The 19308-nt window shown below is 54.6% G+C and overlaps 1 protein-coding gene across 1 annotated transcript; it reads right to left on the minus strand.

Moving 5' to 3' along the window:
* Positions 1–2326: 2326 nt before the first annotated feature.
* On the minus strand, positions 2327–14726 carry ACER1 (alkaline ceramidase 1). The gene is made up of 7 exons (XM_033082292.1): positions 14203–14726; positions 12300–12402; positions 5883–5997; positions 5411–5549; positions 4280–4417; positions 3474–3611; positions 2327–2799 (listed from the first exon to the last, which is right to left on the minus strand). The coding sequence occupies exons 2-7, from the start codon at positions 12390–12392 to the stop codon at positions 2631–2633; spliced, it is 792 nt and encodes a 263-aa protein (XP_032938183.1). The 5' UTR covers positions 12393–12402; positions 14203–14726; the 3' UTR covers positions 2327–2630.
* Positions 14727–19308: the final 4582 nt, after the last annotated feature.

Below are 19308 nucleotides of genomic sequence, written 5' to 3' on the forward strand. Positions count from 1 at the left end.
ATTCAGCTTCTGGCCTCATCCAGAAATCCCCGAGGGTTTCAGATCCCCACGAGGCCTCTCAATGTCTTGATCTGCTTGAATAGGCATTTTTAACGCGGCCCCGGCTGTCATCGGGGCCTGTTACAGTCACTCAACTGCAGCAACATTGTTCTCCCGGCAGCAGCGCCGGGGACACCTCCCTTATTTCCATACTGCACGGGGGGATTTGGCCACTGGGCCGAGCATCCCACCGGGGCTCGGTGGCCGGAGGTGGCCAATTAGCCCCGCTCGCCCCCGGCCCAGCCCTTCATCCCCGGCCGCCCTCAGCATCCCCAGCCCGCGGGGCTGCTGGCGCCTGTCCATCTCCTGCCGGAGGTGAAGGTGACCCCCTTTTCCTGTGCCAGGGGCTCCCTGGCAACGCCGCCTTTTCTTTGGAAGCGGCCTCCTCCACCCCCTGACGGGGCTGGGGGCTGTGAAAGCCCCGCTGCACTTTTGAACTTGCTGCCGGCGCGTTCAGTGGCTGCGCGGGGCAGCGGCGGCGGCGGGGCCGGGCCCAGCGGGGACCCGGTGCAATTGCCCAGAAGTTATTAATAGGCTGGGGAAGAATGTGATGGGCCGGGGAAAGGGTGAGGAGGGGGGAGAGCGGCAGGGAGGGTCAGCGAAAGGGAGACGGGGTGATGAGGGCAGAGGTGGGAGTGGTGGCACGCAGGGGAGACAAAGGGGCAAAGAGACGAGCTGGGCACCAGGACGGGCAGAAAGGGCCGTGCACGGGCTGAGATGTGATTTCCCTGAGCCCTGTGCAGGTGTCTGAGGGGTGGCCGGGCTGGAGTGGAGGTGTCTGACCCCAGTGCTGGGGGATGGAGAAAACAGAGGGACCAGGCCTGGGAATCCAGTCCGTGGAAAGGCTTCTCTCCCAGGATGAAATATTGCTCGGGGTTCATGAGCCAAATTTGCCATCTAGTGGCCCTGGGGACCATTGCAGAGGGAGACACGAGGCAGCCACGGCCATGGGAGAAGGCAGTGCCCCATCACCTTCTCCTCAGAGAGAAAATCCAGAGTGCTCCTGCTGCTCCTTTACTCGCAGGGGCCCAAAAATGATCCCTGGAGTGACATTACCTTGGTGTGGCTGTGTTGCAGGGAGCCAACCTCAGCCATCTCCCAGCCTCGGTGCTCCCCAGTGACAGTCCCTGAGGCTGGGCCAGGACCCAGACCCAGCACAAGGCTCAGCTTGTCACTGAGCTGCAAGATTTAGGGAACAGGAGAGTGTCCCATGGCTGTGAGAGCAACAGTGGGGGCAACCTGGAAAGCACAGCAGTGTTTTTCTCTGAGGCTCTTCATCTCTTTGTTCCTGCAAAGGTAATGACATTTTTATCTAGTGTTGTAGAATCCCAGAATATCCTGAGCTGGGAGGGACCCTCAGGGATCATCAGAGCAGCCCCTGGCCCTGCCCAGACCCCCCAACAATCCCACCCTGAGCATCCCTGAGAGCGGTGTCCAAACGCTCCTGGAGCTCTGGCAGCCTTGGGGCCGGGACCATTCCCTGGGGAGCCTGGGCAGTGCCCAGCACCCTCGGGGGGAAGAACCTTTCCCTGAGCTCCATGCCAAGCCCTGACACAGCTCCAGCCCTTCCTGGGCTCCTGTCCCTGTCCCAGAGCAGAGCTCAGCCCCCGAGGAGACTCCCCTCAGTCTCCTCTGCTCCAGCTGAATGAGCCAAGTGCCCTCAGCTGCTCCCCAGACCTTCCCCAGCTCCGTGTCCCTCCTTTGGACACTCTCCAACATCTCTGGGTCCTTCTGATCTTGTGGTATCCAAAGTGCCCCCAGCACTGGAGATGAGGCCACCCCAGTGCAGAGCAGAGTGGGACAATCCCCTCCTTCAGCCAGCTTTGATCAGTCTGGCTCCTTATCTCATCCTACCCCAGACAGCCCTGCCAGAAAGCTCAGGAGTCTCCAGCTTACCTTTGTAGCCTTTGGAGACCCAGAGCTGGGGAGGAACAAGGGCCACAGGAGCTTGGGGAAGGGGAAGAGCCTGGGGCAGGGCACCCCAGGACCTGCTCAGCAGAGCCTCTTTTGGGCTGTCACTCAGGGTTTCTCTTTATAAACAGCTCTCCCTGAATCAGAGAGAGCTTTTGGCTCCGCTGTCTATAGGAGTGATTGGCAGATGAGAGGATGTGGTGCACTCAGAGGGAAAAAAAGGGCTCCAGTGTGAGTAAGTGTCCACAGCTTTAATGCACAGCTCTCCTGAATAAGACCACATACATCAATAAATAGAGTTAATAATAATAATTAGAGCAGCCCCAACAAACCCAGCTGTCACCAGATTGGCTTCAGTGTTCTCTGCTGTGCCCTTGTCAGCAAGGGGTGCTGGTGCTTGACTAACACAGAGGACACAGAAGCAGCACCGTGTCCCTCCCCTCCTCATGGGGATCTGCTGGAGGAAATCTCCAGCTCCCTGAACACCAGTCTGGCCAGAGCCTTCTGAGGCACCTGTGGGCTCCCACCTTGCTTCATGCCCAGCATCACGAGGCCTCAGCTGCTCCCTGGCCCCTCTACCACGCTGCCCCTGCCTGAGGAACAGGAGGAACACAACCGAGATGTTCCCTGTGTGAGCATCACTCAGCCCGTGCCCCAGGGAGGTGTGAGGACACCCAGCTCTAGCACTGCTTGTGGGGCTCCTCCAGGGTGACATAGGGCACCACAACAGGCCATGAGTCGCTGGGCCAGTACTCCAGCTTGGGCTTGAACGAGGGCATCTCGTAGCTGACGTCGAAGTAGATGACCAGCGGGCAGCAGTACAGCAGGGACAGGGCTATCAGCACGTGCCTGCCAAGGATACAAAAACCTGTGTTGGACAGAGGCATCTTTGCCTGCTGCCATGGCCACCCTGAGGCTGCAGCCCCAAGGGCCCACAAAGGCTGCAGGGAGTGAGGGTCCTGCAGGGTTTGTGCTCCTGGCAGAGCTCTGTGAGCTGGGTCAGGGACAATTCCTGGTGCAGAGGGGCTAGGGTGACACAGGGGACTCATTCCAACCACTGCCCATTTCCTGGCTGCATTGTCTGTCCCAGCCATCCCAGTGCTTTGTGAGGATGGATCTGAGTGTGCAGCACTTGCAGCCCCACCTGGGCAGGCAGGTCCAATGGCAGGTCCAACCAAAGCCCTGCTTTTCAGTTTGGCTGCTAAAATAACCCCAAGGACATTGCCCTTCACAATCACCCTGGGAGCAGCCAGAGCCTATTGAGAGCCAGTGCCCCCCTGGAGGGATTTCTGGAATCATTTCACTTGCAAAACAGTGCTTGGCTGGTGAGGAGGAGGAGAGGGACATTAAATAGTGATTAGGGCTGAATCCTTGGGATGAGTGAGGAGAAGCACCAATAGTGACAGGAAAGGGGAAGAAGGTGGGGAAATAATGCAGCTCAGTGTCTCATCTCAGCTGCTGTGTCTCTGCTGTGGACCTTTTAGCTCAGGAAATGTTTGGGCTGGGATTCCTGGAGCCCTTACCAGAAGCTGTGGAAGTAGGGGAAGTTGATGGCCTGCCAGAGCCAGCAGAGCCACCTGTCACTGATCCAGCTGGTGATGGCCAGTGCCCACCACATCACCATGACCGCGGCCATCCGGTGAACCCGTTTGTCATTGCACCTGGAACACACAGAGAGGGACAGGGAGCAGAGCAATGGTGTTGGAAGGAAAGGGAATTTTAAAGAGAGCTGGCTCCTGCCTGCACATGCAGCAGTGCAAACCCTTCTGGAGAGTGTTCCTCAGAATTCCACAGGAACTGGGGAAGTGTGGCTCTGGGGAGAGGATTTCTGACTTTCTGGGTGTGAGGATGATGCTGGGAGATGCCACAGCACTGCTGTCTTTCTCTCCAGACCCTGGAGGGTTCTGCCAGCCCCACACTAGTTCCCAAATGTCCCACATAGGGGAAGGAGCTGCAGAAATGGCATCCAAGGGGGAGAATCATAGAACTGTAAAGGTCGGAAAAGACCTTTTGAGATCATCACATCCAACTGTTAACCCAGCACCTCCACCATGCTCAGCACAAAACCCCGTCCCCAAATGCCACATCCACAGGGTTTTTGAAAACTTCCAGGGATGATGACTCCACTGCTGTCCCATGGGCTGTCCACATTCTCGGTCAGGTGCCCTTCTTGTACCCCACTGCCCACAGTCCTGCCTGGACTTCTGCCTGGCCCCTCCCCAGTACATGTGGCTGGTGAAGACTTGGGCTCCATTCACTGCTGAGGACAGAATCACTGCCCAACAGGAGCACAGCTGGACCTGCAGGTAACCCCTGAGCCCCTCCTTACTTCTTGAGCTCCTTGCGGGTCATGTAGAGCAGGTGGAAGGCGATGCAGTTCAGCGCGTACGCATTGAGGGTGGGCTTGATGAAAGACATGAAGGTGCTGATCACAGTGGTGATCCCAGTCAGCCAGAAGAAATGCCTCCTGAGGGGAATTGGGAGTGTCAGTGCCCCCAGGAGGGGAGGGTAAGGATGGGAAAGGCCCTGCTCCTGTCCTGAGAGGGGAAAAGCTTCTCCAGCACCTCCCGTTTGTTTGCACATGGCTGACCTCAGTGTCTGTGGGGTCCTGGCAGGAGGGCTGAGGTAGCAGCCCCCAGTGGGTCAGTCACAGCCCCAGAGCACAGCCCAGGACTTTGGAAAGTGCTCCTGCACCCTGGTGGTGCCAGGGATGAGGCAAAGGCAGGGAGCTGTGCACAGGGAAGGGCTGCCAGGCAGGACTGTGACTTGGGCTCCCTGAGCAACAATAGGGCTCAGAGGGGCCTTTCACATGCAAATCCCTTCCCAAGTCCCTTCCCTCTCCCCCAGCCCTGTCTCCACGGTGAACTCCTGGTGACCTCCTGTTCGGCATGGGAAGAGCACACTTGGAGCAGGTCTTTGCAAGGAGCTGGGCTGCTCAGAGGGCTCCAGCCAGGAGGAGACATCCTCTGAGCAAAGCCCTGCTGGGTTCCCATTTCTGCTGGTCCATGCCCTCCCAGCGGCCCCATTCTTTCTGCTGGGCTCCTCCAGCCCAGCCAGCCCTCCTTGAAATGAGAGATGTAACCATCTTGTGCTATGGGAAACTCCCTCAGCCTTGAGGGAAAGCTCTCTGTGGATGATAGAGGATGCTGGAACAGATTGACAGCATAAGTAATTGAATGTTAATGTTCAGGAACGTTTCATTTCCTAATTAATTTTTGAATTCTCCATGCAAAGTTTCCTCTGCAGTGACACAAACTCAAGCAGCTCCAGCTGAGAGGACTCCAGCACAGGAGGGTTTTGATTTTTCCTCTGTCAGCACCAAAAGAAGGCCCTAAAGCCCTTCAGTGACCTCAGAGCTGACCCCTTGGTGGGGAACTGGGGGATCTGTGGGTCACTACACCTCATTATCAATGTCCCATCCCTCCCCTCAGAGCCTGCACTGTGTCCCTCTGGGTCATACCTGGTCTTGATGCACTTGGGGAAGTAAGCCTGGGGGTACCAGAAGGAATAAGCCACAGCCAGAGTCCAGAGAATGGAGAGCTCATCCAAGAGCTGTCCCACGTAGCTCAGGGTCATGTGGAAGTACATGGAGAAGATACCTGCAAGGAGCAAGGGCACCTTGAGATGACACAGCTCCATCCTCCCACGAGCCCTGGGAGGTTCCTGGGGGCTGTTCCTGAAGATACACCATTCCTGAAGAGCAGGGTGTGGATTTTGGTGCTCAAGGGGGCTGGACTGAGCCAGTCCAGTCACACCACGGGGAATTACAGGGCTGGAAGCTGCATATCCACAGCTGGCAGGAACCATGGGCTGCAGGCTTCAAACAGCTTGCTGCTTGGTTGCCCACCCGAGTTTTCCCTGTGTTTTTTGGTCACTGAGATCCTCCAAAGGTCTGGGAACCTGTCTGCTCTTCCCACACTGCTGGCACATACCTACGAGGATGAGCAGCCCCGAGACAAAGTAGAGGGGCAGAGCCTTCTTCTGGCAGTACTGCCGGTTCAGGTACAGCAGGGCAGGGGACAGCACAAAGAAGCTCACATTGCTGATCTGAAAAACAAGAGGCACACTCAGCTCTGGGCAAGCCCCACCCCACCACGTGCCTCAGCTCCTTTTGTGTGAGGAGGGTTCTGGTGTCCAGCAGAGCCTGGTGTGAAAGCAGGGGCTGTTCTTGGCACAGGAAGAGGGCAGGGGTGTTTCTCCAGAAGCCAGGCTGGAACTGGAAGGGCAGCTCTTGCTGTGGCAGCAGTGGCTGCAGACACCTCTGCCCTCCTCTGGGGTGAGCTGCTGTGTCCCTGCTGGGTGATGCTGGTTTATCTTCAGCTGCCCGGTGCCTCCAAACAACTCCTCTGTTTGCAGCCACGTCCCTCTCATGTCAACCCAGACCCTCCAGGAGCTGCCTGCATGGCTCCTGACCCTTCCAGCCGCCAGAGATTCCCCTGTGAGGAGTTGGAAGGGTGTGAGGAGCTCGGCCAGCGCAGCAAGCCACGGTCAGCAAAACATCCTGAACTGGGAGTGGGTGTGGTGGAGAGCAGCAGGATGAGCAGGACATCAGTAGGTGAAAACGGGCAGGACTGAGGTGACATCCTGTGGTGTCAGGTGTGAAGCCACCTGTCTGGACACTGGTAATTACATGAGGTCATAAACCTCCTGTAAACACACCTGGCAAATGAACACAGAGGAATTATTCTGCTCTGGTTTCCAACTCTGCAAAATTCCTTCTTTGACAGACTTTGATTAGTCTGGGGAACAGGGGATGGTGCTGAGGAGCAGGGAATGGTGCTGGAGAGCAAGGGATGGTCCTGGGGAGGAGGGGATGGTGCTGGGGAGCAGGGGATGGTGCTGGGGAGCAGGGGATGGTGCTGGGGAGGAGGGGATGGGGAGCAGGGGATGGTGCTGGGGCTCAGCCCCTTGCTGGTCTGGCTGAAGGTGCCAGTGCTTTGGAGAGAGGAGATGCTGATGGGCAAAATGTGGGAGCTGGGGAGGAGCAGTGAGTGCCCACAGCCTGGACCTGTCTGCTGCTCCACCCTGCAGCACGGGGGAGGGAAATCTGAACTAATTTAATTACCCTCTGTGGGTTCCTACCCTGCCTTTTTCACCTGACTTTGCAAGCTCAGGGAAGGGAGATCACTGGAAGCACGGCCTCCCCAGGGAAAATGGTTCTTTGCTTATGAGAGGTTGGGATTGTGGTGCTGCATTTACTTGCCAGACAGCTCTTTGGGGCTCTGGAGCCATCTGCTGAAATGCCATTTGGCAAAGCACCAGGGTGACTTTTATCTCAGCCTGACAATCCTTTTCCTTTCATCTTCCAGCTCCATGCTGACCCAGACCCCACGCCTGGAATTTGGCAGCCACAGCTGGAGTCTCCCCCGCCTCAGCAGCACCAGGTAAACTGCAAAATCCGTGCTGGGCTTGTGGTGTCCCCTGGGATCCCCGTTTGTGGTAACAGGGCTGCAAATCACTGCGATGTTGTCATCTCTCTGGAACACACCCTCTCCTATTCCAGAGGGAAACACAATTCACGCCTAATGTGAGGTCTCTATTCCCTTAAATACCGGAGATTCATCTTGATTTTCACTAAGGCTTCCGTGAGACAAGTTGATGCTCCCATTAGCAGCAGTTCTCAGGCCAAATGTATAGCTTTTCCATAGGTGCTTAGAGCCAAATCCAGGCCAATTCCCACTCCAGCCATGAAAAGAAAAGTGCTGCTCCCACTTGCACCCTCGAGGTCAAATTGTTCAGAAACGACTGAGAAATCAAACCATGTGTTCAAGCAACAACCATGCTTCGAACATTTCTCTCTGGAATGGTTGAGGAGGCTTTTGGAAGGCAAGCAGGGATAGCGAGGAGAGGGAAAAGGCAGGAGAGTGCAAGTGCCAGCACGCAGTCAGTGAGGAAACGAGGGAGAGGAGAGCTCTGGATCCCTGAGCACCGGGCATTGCAACAGTGCCATTAATTACATGATAGCTGTGTTATCACTTCATTAATTCGGGACGAGATGTGCAAGATCAGATAGCAGAGGGGAGGGATAACCAGGGGAAGCGTGCCAATAGGGTCAGGAAGATAAACGGGATTCCTTGCACAGCAGCCAAGCTGGGATTTAGGGGACAGCTCCCACCCCTGTGGGGGACACGGGGTTTTCATCACTGGTCGGCTCCAAGCCCTGATTTGTAAATGCTGACTTTCTGCCTTCCCTCTGGGATGTGGCAAGCTCCATCTCAGATGTGGTTAGAAGGGTTTTGCTCCCAGGGCACCCATTAGAAGTGTTTCTGGAGTTTCTGCTCAGGCTGGGATCCCCTAGCACAGCTTCTATTTCAACTTCTCTGTCACACTGGCCAGGACACACCAGCTCCCTCTGCCAGGATATCAGGGGGGTAAGGGAGTGGTGATGGAACCAAGGTGTGATAGGACATGTGAGAGTCCCCCTGCCTGAGCTCCCAGCCTGTCCCACTTCCCAGTGAGTTACTGCTCCAGGTGCCTCAGCTGAGCCCAACTATTTGCTTTATTCCTAGGAGAGAAGCAAGGCTGGGATCAGCAGCGTGGCTCAGATCCTGGTGCATTAATAGGATCATTGGGAAGACCCCAACTTCTGCAACTGCAGCCTGAGACAGAGAGACAGAACCTTCACCTGTGACAGGTGAGATCAGCCTCTGCTGTGGACTGAGGCAGGAGGTGCTGGTTTGAGCACAGCAGCAGCACAGTGGCAGCACAGGCTGCTCCTCACTCTCACTCACAGTGAACCAGCTTTTAGCTGACAGGGCCAGAGACAGAAGTGAACACCTCTGAGCCTCTCCAGAGCTGTTAGCAAGTTCCTAAAGCCAGGCCTGTGCTGCAGGGCATGAGGCTGCAGCTCCTGACATCACAATGCTGGTGCTTTGGGGCAGGAAGCTGCAGTTTGGGGAGTGCTTGCAGCATCCTGGGCCATGCTCCTGAACACAGCTTTCTGGGCAGGCAAGAGAGCCATGGGATCAGTGGGAATATGAGAGGGTCAGGACACTCCACACAGCCCTGCCACTGCCACTGAGCCCTTCTCTGGTAGATCTGCACCCTTTATTTCACCACTCAATGGAGCATCCAGGAGCTCTGGGTGTGAACAGCATCAGAGCTGCTAAAGGAGACACTGCTGAGGTGTCATTACCAGCATCCTGGATCAGCAAAGAAACCAGGGTACAAAGACAAGTCCCTGACTGATGACCCTCCTGGAGCACAGTTCTGCTCTGCCCTGAGCAGCCAGAAGACAATAAATTTCTGGGTCACTGAGTCACTATAAATAGAGCTTTGTTGCTGAACTGCATCCAGCCATGAGCCACCATGTATTATTAGGTACTTAAAGGTACTGTTTACATTCTTTTCTCATACCCCTGGTGCTTATTTCTAATAAAAAGCAGCCAAGCCAAGCAGGCCTGAGAGAGTGTGGCTGGCACAGAGCAATCCCCAGCAGCACATTTGCTGCTGCTGGCACAGAACAGCTCTGCTCCAGCCCTGGGCAGGGCTGGGAGGAAGACATTGAAGAGGATGCTGTGTGAGGAAACCCTGCTGATTTAATGTTCCAGGAGGCTTGGGTAGGAGCTGGCTGGGTTCCCAGCTTGCCTAAAACTCCAGAAAATTGACACTGAGGTAAATATTGGTATAATTAATTCAGGGCAGCAATGCCTGCTGCAGAGAGACAGCAACCTGAATATAGGGGACAAATGAATGGAGAGAAGAAGAGAAGATTCAGGCTGTTAGCATCACAACTGGGATAGTGCCCTGAGCCCCAGCTGGGTCTGCAGGGTGCAGCCAGCAGGGATAGCTACAGATCTCAGCCTGGCCAGATTTCTATAATCCCTCCTTTAGGGCACCTCACAAGGAGCCTGATCCTGGGGGAGATCCCAGAGCAGGAAAGTGGGGGAGTCCCTGTGCTGCTGCAGGGGGTGAGACCCAGGCAGTGCCAGCTGAGGGAGGGACCCAGGCAGTGCCATCCAGGCTGTGCCAGCTGAGGAAGGGACCCAGGCAGTGCCAGCCAGGCAGTGCCAGCTGAGAAGGGGACCCAGGCAGTGCCAGCCAGGCTGTGCTGGCTGAAGGAGGAACCCAGGCAGTGCCAGCCAGGCTGTGCTGGCTGAAGGAGGAACCAAGGCAGTGCCAGCCAGGCTGTGCTGCTGAGGAAGGGACCCAGGCAGTGCCATCCAGGCTGTCCTGGCTGAAGGAGGAACCCAGACAGTGCCAGCCAGGCTGTGCTGCTGAGGAAGGGGTGATGCCCATGTCAGGGGTGTTCCTGCTCACTTTTGGTGACAAGGTCTGGCTCTGAGCATGGTGCAGCCTTGGGGCTGTTTTCACATGCTCAGATAATGGCAGATTTTAGGAGGGTTTGCTCCTCTGCCACCCCTTGTCTGGACAGGAGGTGACCAGGCAGCTGACATGACAGGGTTACATTCCTGCTGCTCAGGAATCACATCCTAAGACAGAATTGTTTCCCTTCCTGCACAGGCACTCTGCTGGTCTCCTGAGCCTGGCAAAAGGGACATCAGTGCAGGGAGCATAAAAAGCTCTTTTTCTGCTGAGGAAGACGTGCTTAGTGTCATGTAGAGGAGAACAAGGGCAAGTCCAACTGCTGCAAAAATCCTACAGGGTTTGATTGTCTATATCCCTCTGTCCCTCATTGTCACACTCATTTTTATCTGCATTGAAACATGCTCTGGAGAGGTTTTCCTCACTCTGCCTGAGTCCCACACACTGACAATTCATCCCAACAAGCCAATGGAAACCAGGGAGATGGCTGTGCCTAGCAGGGACCTCCCTCCAGGACTGGACACCTGGGTGAGATCTTCAGGAGTAGCCACAGAATTTAGAAACCTGTGCCACAGAAAGACCCAGGCAGCTGAGAGTTAAAGTTTTATGGGAATTAGAGGGCCTACAAAAATTAGTCATGCATCTGGCCATACCAGCTGGTGTCCAGCAGAGGAGTCAGGCACTGAAGTGCTTTTGAAGAGCTCCTGAGATAGTTGTTGGTGTGATAAGGATTCCAAGCCACTTTGTCAGTCTGGCTGTAAATGGTATCTCAGCTCCAGGGACATGTTTAAAAAATGCTGCCTTATGTATCAAACTAGGACATGAGGCAAATTTATCTCCTAGAAAGAATTCAGACCAAAACCAAACCCTTCACTTTCAGGCTTCATGCTCTTGGTGGAAATCAGCCCCTCTCCAGAGTTAGCAGTGACTCTCAAACACAGAGGCTTTGGGCACTTCCAGCTGCATTGAGAATGATTTGGGCTGGAAGGAACCTTAAAGATCATCTCCTTCCACCTCTTGCCATGTGCAGGGATATGTTCCACTCAAGCAGGTTGCTCCAAGCCCAGATGTGAGCAGCTGATATGAGTATTGAGTGGTTTCTGCACCTCTGAGCCCATGCAGCAGCAGCAGTAAGCAGCAAACAGCACAAAACACCCAGCTGGATGCCACAGAAACAGGAGTTGGTCTGGACTGGCAGATCTTTCTTTGCTGAATGCCTCAAAGAGCAGTGACTACACACAGCCCCCTCCTCTGAGACCCTGGCTGGGCCATTAGAACCTGCAGGACCCAGGCTGGGGAATTATGGTTATTACAGGTAATTTATTAAAAACAGGAAATGCTTTTAAAAAAAAAAAGGAAGAGTCATTTCCATGAGAACAAGATCTTCTAGTGTTAGACAGTAATTGCCAAAAGTTGTAAACAAGGCCTGTGGAAGGCTGTAAATCCACATGCCTCACACCCCTGGCAGCCTTTAATTGCTCTGAGGGAGCAGGACATGCTTGGAGAGGCCGCTTATCTCAGCCCTCTGCAGGCAGATATGGATGCTCCAGCCCTGCTGCAGCCAAGGCCCTGGCACTGGATGCAGCCTGGGTGATAAAGGATCACAGGAGGTGAAACTGGCTCATGCTCCAGCTTCCTCTGAGTTCCGTGTTCCCAAGCTGCCTGACACGGTTCATGGAAGTGCTGCCTCTCATTTTGCCACTCCTGTAGGTTTAGCTGGAATATGTGAGCCCTGTGTGGGACTTACCCGGGCTGGCAGCAGAGCTGCAGGACTGGTATAACAGGATCTCACAGATCTGGGCTGTGAAGGAGCTCTGCCAGAGTTTTCTCACTGGGAATCAACTCCCCACACACACCCCAGCATCACCCCTGTCCCCAGCACGTTTTGGGGAGCGACCGTGGCAAGCGACAAAAGTCCCGTGATTTACCTGAAGCTCAGAAAACGCTCCCCATACCAGCACCCTCCAGCACCAGCAAGTTCAAAGGAGTGAGGAGGAAGGAAAACAGGGATGTCCTGTCCTGTCTGGATCCCAAAAGCAGCTCCTGGGTGCCTGGAGCCGGCCCCAGCCTCCCTCAGCACTCACGGTGTTGTAGTACTCGGCAATCACCGCCGAGCGCTCGAAGTTGCCCTCACACCAATCCACCTCGGCACTCTGGTAGGAAAATATGCTCGGCATCGTCAGGCACCTTGGGAGAAAGGAGAGGAGCAGGTCAGTGGTGGGCACAGGGGAGGACAGGGCTGCACACCCAAAGGGACCCTGCTTCTCACACGTGTGGCACCTGCCAGCCCAGCCCAGCGCCTTACCCGGCTACCAAGGACTCATCCTCTTCCCAACACACATCCTGCTGCTCAAGAGTTCCTCTCTCCCCTCGATGCAGGAGGTGCAAATCACCCCAGAAAATGGACTCTGAGGATGGTCACCAATCCATGGCATTAACATCTCTGGTCAGGTGCCATTGTTGCCACACGATGCTTCCCCATTTCAGCCCAGTCCTTGTCACTTTGTCTTCTCCCTTCTCCTCACTTTCTTTATGACTCAGACCTTTCTGCCAGGAAGATTTCCCTGTGCTCTGTGAGTTACCTCTGGGGAGTGGACAACCCTACAGAGGCTGGTGCTCATTGGCTCTGTTCTCCACTGTCACTCCTCAGCATCTTCCCAAGGGCTGGAACTCGGCTCATGGGAGCTCAGCCCTGGAGCACCAGGGCAGACCCTGGGTATTACCAGAGTCCTGGGGCACTGGGAGCACTGGGAGCACTGGGAGGTGCCTCTTCCCTCTGAAATGGATTTCACTTGGAGTGCACTCCCAGGCAATCTCCATCCTGGTTTGCCAGTGAAAGGGTTTGGAGTTTGACACCTCCAGTGGCTTCTCCACTGCCAGACCCAACCTCTGGTAGCACTGCAGCTACAAATGGGATCCAAACAAAAAGAAAGTCTAACCCTCTGCCTATTTTTCCCCGCCATGTGAAAAGCTTTCCTGCCTTCATTGTTTCTCAGCACTCTTTCATTAATTTGAAAAAGCAGTTCTGATCTTATTTTGATCAGAAGTTTCCTGTTTGCCATATTTTTCTTCAGATCTTTGAGACTTTAGAGCAATTTTTGAAGGCAAGTGCCAACCTTAGAGCACCTGGAAGCACCTCCAAACCCACAGTAGCTGGATTTTTGGTACAAAACAAAGACAGAAGTTCCTGGAGCTCAGCAGTTCAGTCCCTGGATGCAGTGTGGGACTAACCCAGCCACCCATGCTGCTGCAGCCCTGCAGAGTGAGCAGGTTTGGGGTGACACCAGGCAGCTATTGAGGTGACACTGCCTCAGTGGCATCTCTGAGCTCCTGAGGCACTGCTGGCAAACAACTTTTTTTGCCTCTCTTTGAAAATATTTTCAGTTTTAATGGAAGGGAAGTTTGTCTCAACCCCCCTCATCAGTTGATGTTCTTGAGCAGAAACTCCCTGTTTGCATTGGGGTGAGCTGAGCCACCACCGTGTCCAGCAGTCCCTTGGATGTGAGCAGGGTGGGGCTCCCACAGCTTCCTCTGCCTCCCTTCCCAAGCAGTTCAAAGGGAGAAAACACAGGAGTGTAACACAACACAAACGAGCTCTTCTGCAGCTCCTGCTCTGACCAGACAGACCGACTGAGGGTGAACCTCTGCTGTCTCCTTAATGCAGGCTGGCTGCTTCCCAGAGCAGCTGAGATCACAGCACAGGAGGCAAAGAGGTGGCAGCAGAAGGGTTTGAAGGCTGACTCTTGGTGCTCCTGGCTTTCCATGTGCTCCTTCACACCCCAGGGACTCTCTGCCTATCCCTCATTGCTTCTACAGCAATGCAAGGTGAAAAAGCAATTGGACCCATGATGGCAAATCCCACCTCATGGTTAAAGAGATGTCAGGTGAAGGGATGGAGATGCAGAAGAAGAAGGAGCAGAAAATTGGAAGAAGCAGTGATGGAGTGGCCAGCACTGGCTGCTGGTGTCTCCTCCCAGCCTGGCTTACCTGTGATCTCTGGATGGACCAGCACTGCTTCCACACGCTCCAGGAGCTCCAAGGTTTCCAGCAAAGCCGGAGCAGCAACCTGCCCTGCTGCTCTAGCTCCAGAGGAGTGCCCACAGTGTGAGCTCACCGCCAGCAGCCGCCAGAAAATCCCCTCGCTCCGTCCCTAGGCAAAGATTTGGGATGGGACAGGAGCCATGTGCACCCTCCAGGCAAAGCTGGGCCCTCACAGCAAACATATTGGCTGGAGGGGTTTATATCCGTGCCCCCAGATGGGCAGGGGCAAGGAGGCAGGGCAGGGAAGCGTGAGCTGGAAGGGTTGGAAGAGCGGGGTGGAAATGCAGCCTGAAATCATCGTGTGCCCCCGGGCAGGTTCCCTGCGCACGCGCACGCACCTGGTCCTGGCCCTGCTTCTCCCAGGGGAGGGAACATCCTCACCAACTCCCCTGCACATGGAGAAAACCCAGCACAAGGATTTGTACCAAAAAGTGTGGAGCAAGGTGATGCTGCCTCTTTCAGGATTTAAATTCAAGCCATTTCTCAACTTTTCCCCGAAATGCTGTTTTTTATTATTATCAAGAAGAATGTTGTTATCAGATCTCACTTCTTCTAGCTGGTTTATTTTTTTATTTAGCTAAAGAACCATCTGAAAAGGACACCTTTGGGTGACTGCTTTGCAAATATTTTCTTCCTGGACCTCATTCAGGCGTTCAGGAAATTTGACAGCAATTAAACTTTTCCCCCCAAAACAACATTTTTTCACTCCATGTAGAGTTGAGAGAAATATGTTGTTTTCTTAAACATGAAACTTATTATTTGGCCACTGCTTGGTGGAGACACCACAGGCAAGGTGAGACCAAGCTCTAAGGTGTTTCTGTGGTTCCTGAAGAGAAGGGATCTGCCATGGGGAGAAGCTCTTTGGGAAGCTCAGCCATTTATTTTGCTACTCCTATGAAAAGGAGCATCCCTGGGAGACCTGGGCTATGCTTACAAAGGGCTTACAAAAGCCTCACAAATCCTCCTGGCTTTGGAAATGAGGGTAATTAAGAGCTGCAGCAGCTGATGTTGCACCATGGTGGAGCCTCCGTTACGTGTCACTGAGTCCAGGCTCAGTGTCCTTCAGGGCAGACTTGGAGCAGAGGAATCCGAGGGGATCCCAGAGAGCTGCTCCATGCCTGGATGGTGAGGGAGTCTGGCATGGATTTGCTTTTTATTCACTTGGAACTCCCAATGGACTCTGCAAGCAGGAGGCCAAGCTCCCAGGCTGAGAGGAGCTCCCCAGTTCTGCAGGGAATCTCAGTGAGAAACAAGTGGTGACTTGCCCATTCCTGAGAAGAGAGGCAGGGAAGGTGGCAGAGATGGATTTGGGAAGAACCCACACAGGTGATGCCTGGTGTGTGTGAACATCTTTGAAAAGAATGAGTTTTCCCACCCTAAAACCTCTGGCATCCTCAGGGTGAGCAAAGTGTCCAAGCATCCCTGATACATCCTGTGCCATGCAGTGGGTGAATAACTGGGCAGGGTGTCACAGTCTGCACCTCCCCTGATTCATCAATAACTAGGTCATAAAGACAGCTTGGTTTCCTGCTGAGTCCTCACTCCAAACTCTTGCTAATGTTTACATCCTCCTGCCTGTGGTCAGCAGGGGCTGGGATGCTGAGGATGCTGGGGATGCTGGGGATGCTGGGGATGCTGACATGGGGGTGGGCTGGGGACAGGAGGGTGCCCAGGGAGCTCAGGGTGAACCTTCTGGGCCTTGTGAGAGTAATGCAGAGACTCCCCAGGGCTGAGGCCTCACCTCAAATCCTGGGGATGGATTTGGGTTCCTCATGACAAGAAGGACCTGAAGGAGCTAGAGTGTGTCCAGGGAAGGGAATGGAGCACCAGGAACAGCTAAGGGAGCTGGAAAGGGGCTCAGCCTGGAGAAAAGGAGGCTCAGGTGGGACCTTCTGGCTCTGCACAACTCCCTGACAGGAGGGGACAGCCAGGGAGGGTCAGGCTGTGCTCCCTGGACATGAGGAACCAACCTCAAGTTGCTCCAGGGGAGGTTTAGATTGGAAATTAGAGGCTTTTTTCAACAGAAAGATTGTAAAGCATTGGAATGGGCTGCCCAGGGCGGTGGTGGAGTCACCATCCCTGGAGGTGCTCAGAAGCAGTGTGGATGTGGCACTTGGGGGCATGGGTCAGTGAGGAACTCAGTGATGGTGCTGGGCTGATGTAGGGCTTGATCATCTGAAAGGTTTTTCCAGCCTTAAGGACTCTGTGATTCTGATCCTCCCTGTATTTGAAACTTCTTTCTCCCAAAGCTTCCCTGGAGTCTTCACCTCCTTGCTGAGCCTGCTGCCTCCTCCCCAGCTGGCTCCTCCCAGGAGCCCCCTGTGCTCAGCTCTGTGACACGTGGCATTCCTCAGGGACTGTCCTGTCCCCTCAGCTGGTCCCTTCCTGCTCCCTGGCACTGATGCCCTCCTGCAAGGCCCCACATCCCAGGCAATGTCCCAGGCTTTGTGACACAGGACAGGGTTTAACCTGGACAGCCTCACCCCAGCTCCTTTGCTCCTCTGTCATCCCTGGGGCAGGCACTGGGTGCCAAGATTCTCACTGGGACAGCTGAGAGCAGGCAGTGGAACCACAGAATCCCAGTTGGGAGGGACCTTAAAGCCCAACCAGTGCTACCCCAGGGACACCTTCACCATGCCAGGGTGTCCCAAGCCTCATCCACGTTGAAGGACAGAGCAGGAGCTTCAAGGAGCTGAACCAGCAGCCTCAGGGCCCAGCTGCCAGGGTGTTATAGCTGTGTGCCCACAAGCCATGCTGGGCAGACAGTTCTGCTGCTGCTGCCACCAAAAACTGGTAAGAGGAGACTCTGGCAGGTGAGTTTGGGAGAATCCCACTTTGCTTAACTCGAGGCTGGTCCTGCCTTCTTTGTTTGGAGATTTCCACCCAAACTGCTGCTGATGAGGGATTTTTTTAAGAGATACCAATTGCAGCCGCTGTGGTCCAGAGCCACGTGTGATTATTTATTGCTTTGGCTGCTGTGGGCAGAGGGGCAGCAAGAGCAGGGCAGGGAGGATGAGGTGGGAGTGCTGGCATCCCACATTCCCACTGCTGTTGGCTCAGCACAGTGAGTCAGAGAGCCCCGGGGTGGATGGAGACAAATGACTGCTCCATTCTCACACTCAGGAGGGGAAAGCAGCCACTTGGGCTCATTGTTGCCCTGCTGCAATGCTCTGTCCATGCCCAGGAAAGCCCTGGAGCTGCCTGGACAGGCTCCATCCTTAGCTTTTGGTACTTCAACTCCAGGGCTGCAATTTCCTGCTTCCAGGTATAAAAACACAGGCAGGTGACCTGCTAATGCTGAACAGTCAGATAATCTCTCTCCTTCTTGCTCCACAGGGCAGGAATCTGTCCTGTGCCTGGCTGGGGAGCTGTTTAACAAATTGTGGTCAGGAAGAAATAACAAGAGCAGCAGGAGATGTGCTAATGCTGGATGTGCCTTGCTCAGCCAAATGGGAGCATTTGCCTCAATGCTGCCTCAGAGCCCCTCAGGAGCAATGTCCCCACTCCTTTCTCTTCTGCAGAGCTGGAAATATCTCATTTTCCTCATCAGGCAGGGCAGGGGCTCCAGGCAACCAAAAACCACCAGCAGCAGCAGCAGGAGCAGCACAGCCAGGAGCACCCCACGCCAGGTGTGGCTTTGGAGCCTCCAGTGCCTGAAACACCTGCTGTGTGCAACACCTTGTGCAAGTCAGCCCCCACAGGGACACAGCACAAGCCGTGTCAGGCCCCACAGGGCTGCTCTCAGGGTCCAGGAGAGATTCCCCAGCAATCCCTCAGCACTGAGCAATCTCCCAGGCAGCCCTTGCTCTGTGCTTCAGGCAGGATGCCATTCCAGGCAGCCCAGGAGGTTTTGTCAATCTGACCACCCCAGGCTTGTTTTGAAATCCTGACTGGTTTAAAGCAAATGCCATAATTGCTGATGGTGACAAGAACAGAGTAATTAAAGGACGTTCTGTCATCTGTCACATGTGCCTCCAGCACTGTGAGGTGTGCAGTGAGGCTTTGGCTTGTGTAACTCACTGGGAGCTGCTGGACCTGCAGGGGCTGGGCAGAGACCTGCCCCGCTCTCCCCTTCTTGTAGATGGAAATATTTAAATCAAGAGGGAGAGGAATCACCTTGTGCTTGGCCATGCACAGCACAACCAGGGCTTTCTCAGCCACAGGGCTGCCTGGAGTCCTGGGAGGTTTTGGATTTAGCAGCCACAGAGCAGGGAGGCTCCTCTCACCAAACCAAACCCCTGCAGCCAGCAACTTTTATTTCATAAAATCCTGGAAGAGTTTGAGTTGGAGGGACCTTAAAGCCCTTCTCATTCCTGTGGGCAGGGACACCTTCCCCTACCCCAGGTTGCTCCTGGCCTTGAACCCTTCCAGGATGGGACATTTGCTGGAATGTTAACTCTGAAAAGATGTGGAAATGGAAGGGGTGCAGAGAAAGTTCCTTTCTGCTTGGGCTGAGGCTGCAGCTCCCCATCCCAGCTGGCAGCAGCTCAGAGCAGGGAGCTGAGTTATCCCACACTGCAATCCCAGAGTGGCGCAAAGTTTTGGCAGGAGACCCCGGTGGTTTGTGCAAGTCCTGGGAGAGATTTGATAGCAGAATCTGCAAGCAGCCCTGGGAACCAGAGATTCTTCGTGCAGGCTCATGAGTTCTCAAGGAGGAAACCCCCAGCCCCTCTGTGCTGAGCTGAGCAGGAGCTGCTGCCTCTGCTTCAGGAAGGGGAATTCGAGCCTCAGGAAGTTCCTAAGAAGGCAGACACAGGTTTGCCTCCTGCCCCATCTTCTGGTGGTCAGTGATTTAATATTACCTTACCTGGAGGTCCTGGGTCATGCTTAACCAGTCAGGACCTGCCCATGTTTATCTGAACCTCTTAAAGATTATTTTTGTGCTCATATTCTACAGCACCAAGGTTCAGTTTGATTATGTGCTGGCTGGAAAAGCACCTCCTCTTAGAACCCCAGAATGGTTTGGATTGAAATGGACCCTAAAAAACATCCAGCTCCATCCTCCTGCCATGGCAGGGACACCTTCCACTATCCCAGGCTGCTCCAAGCCCC

Source organism: Catharus ustulatus, chromosome 29, assembly GCF_009819885.2.
Source record: "Catharus ustulatus isolate bCatUst1 chromosome 29, bCatUst1.pri.v2, whole genome shotgun sequence".
NCBI classification, from domain to species: Eukaryota; Metazoa; Chordata; class Aves; order Passeriformes; family Turdidae; genus Catharus; species Catharus ustulatus.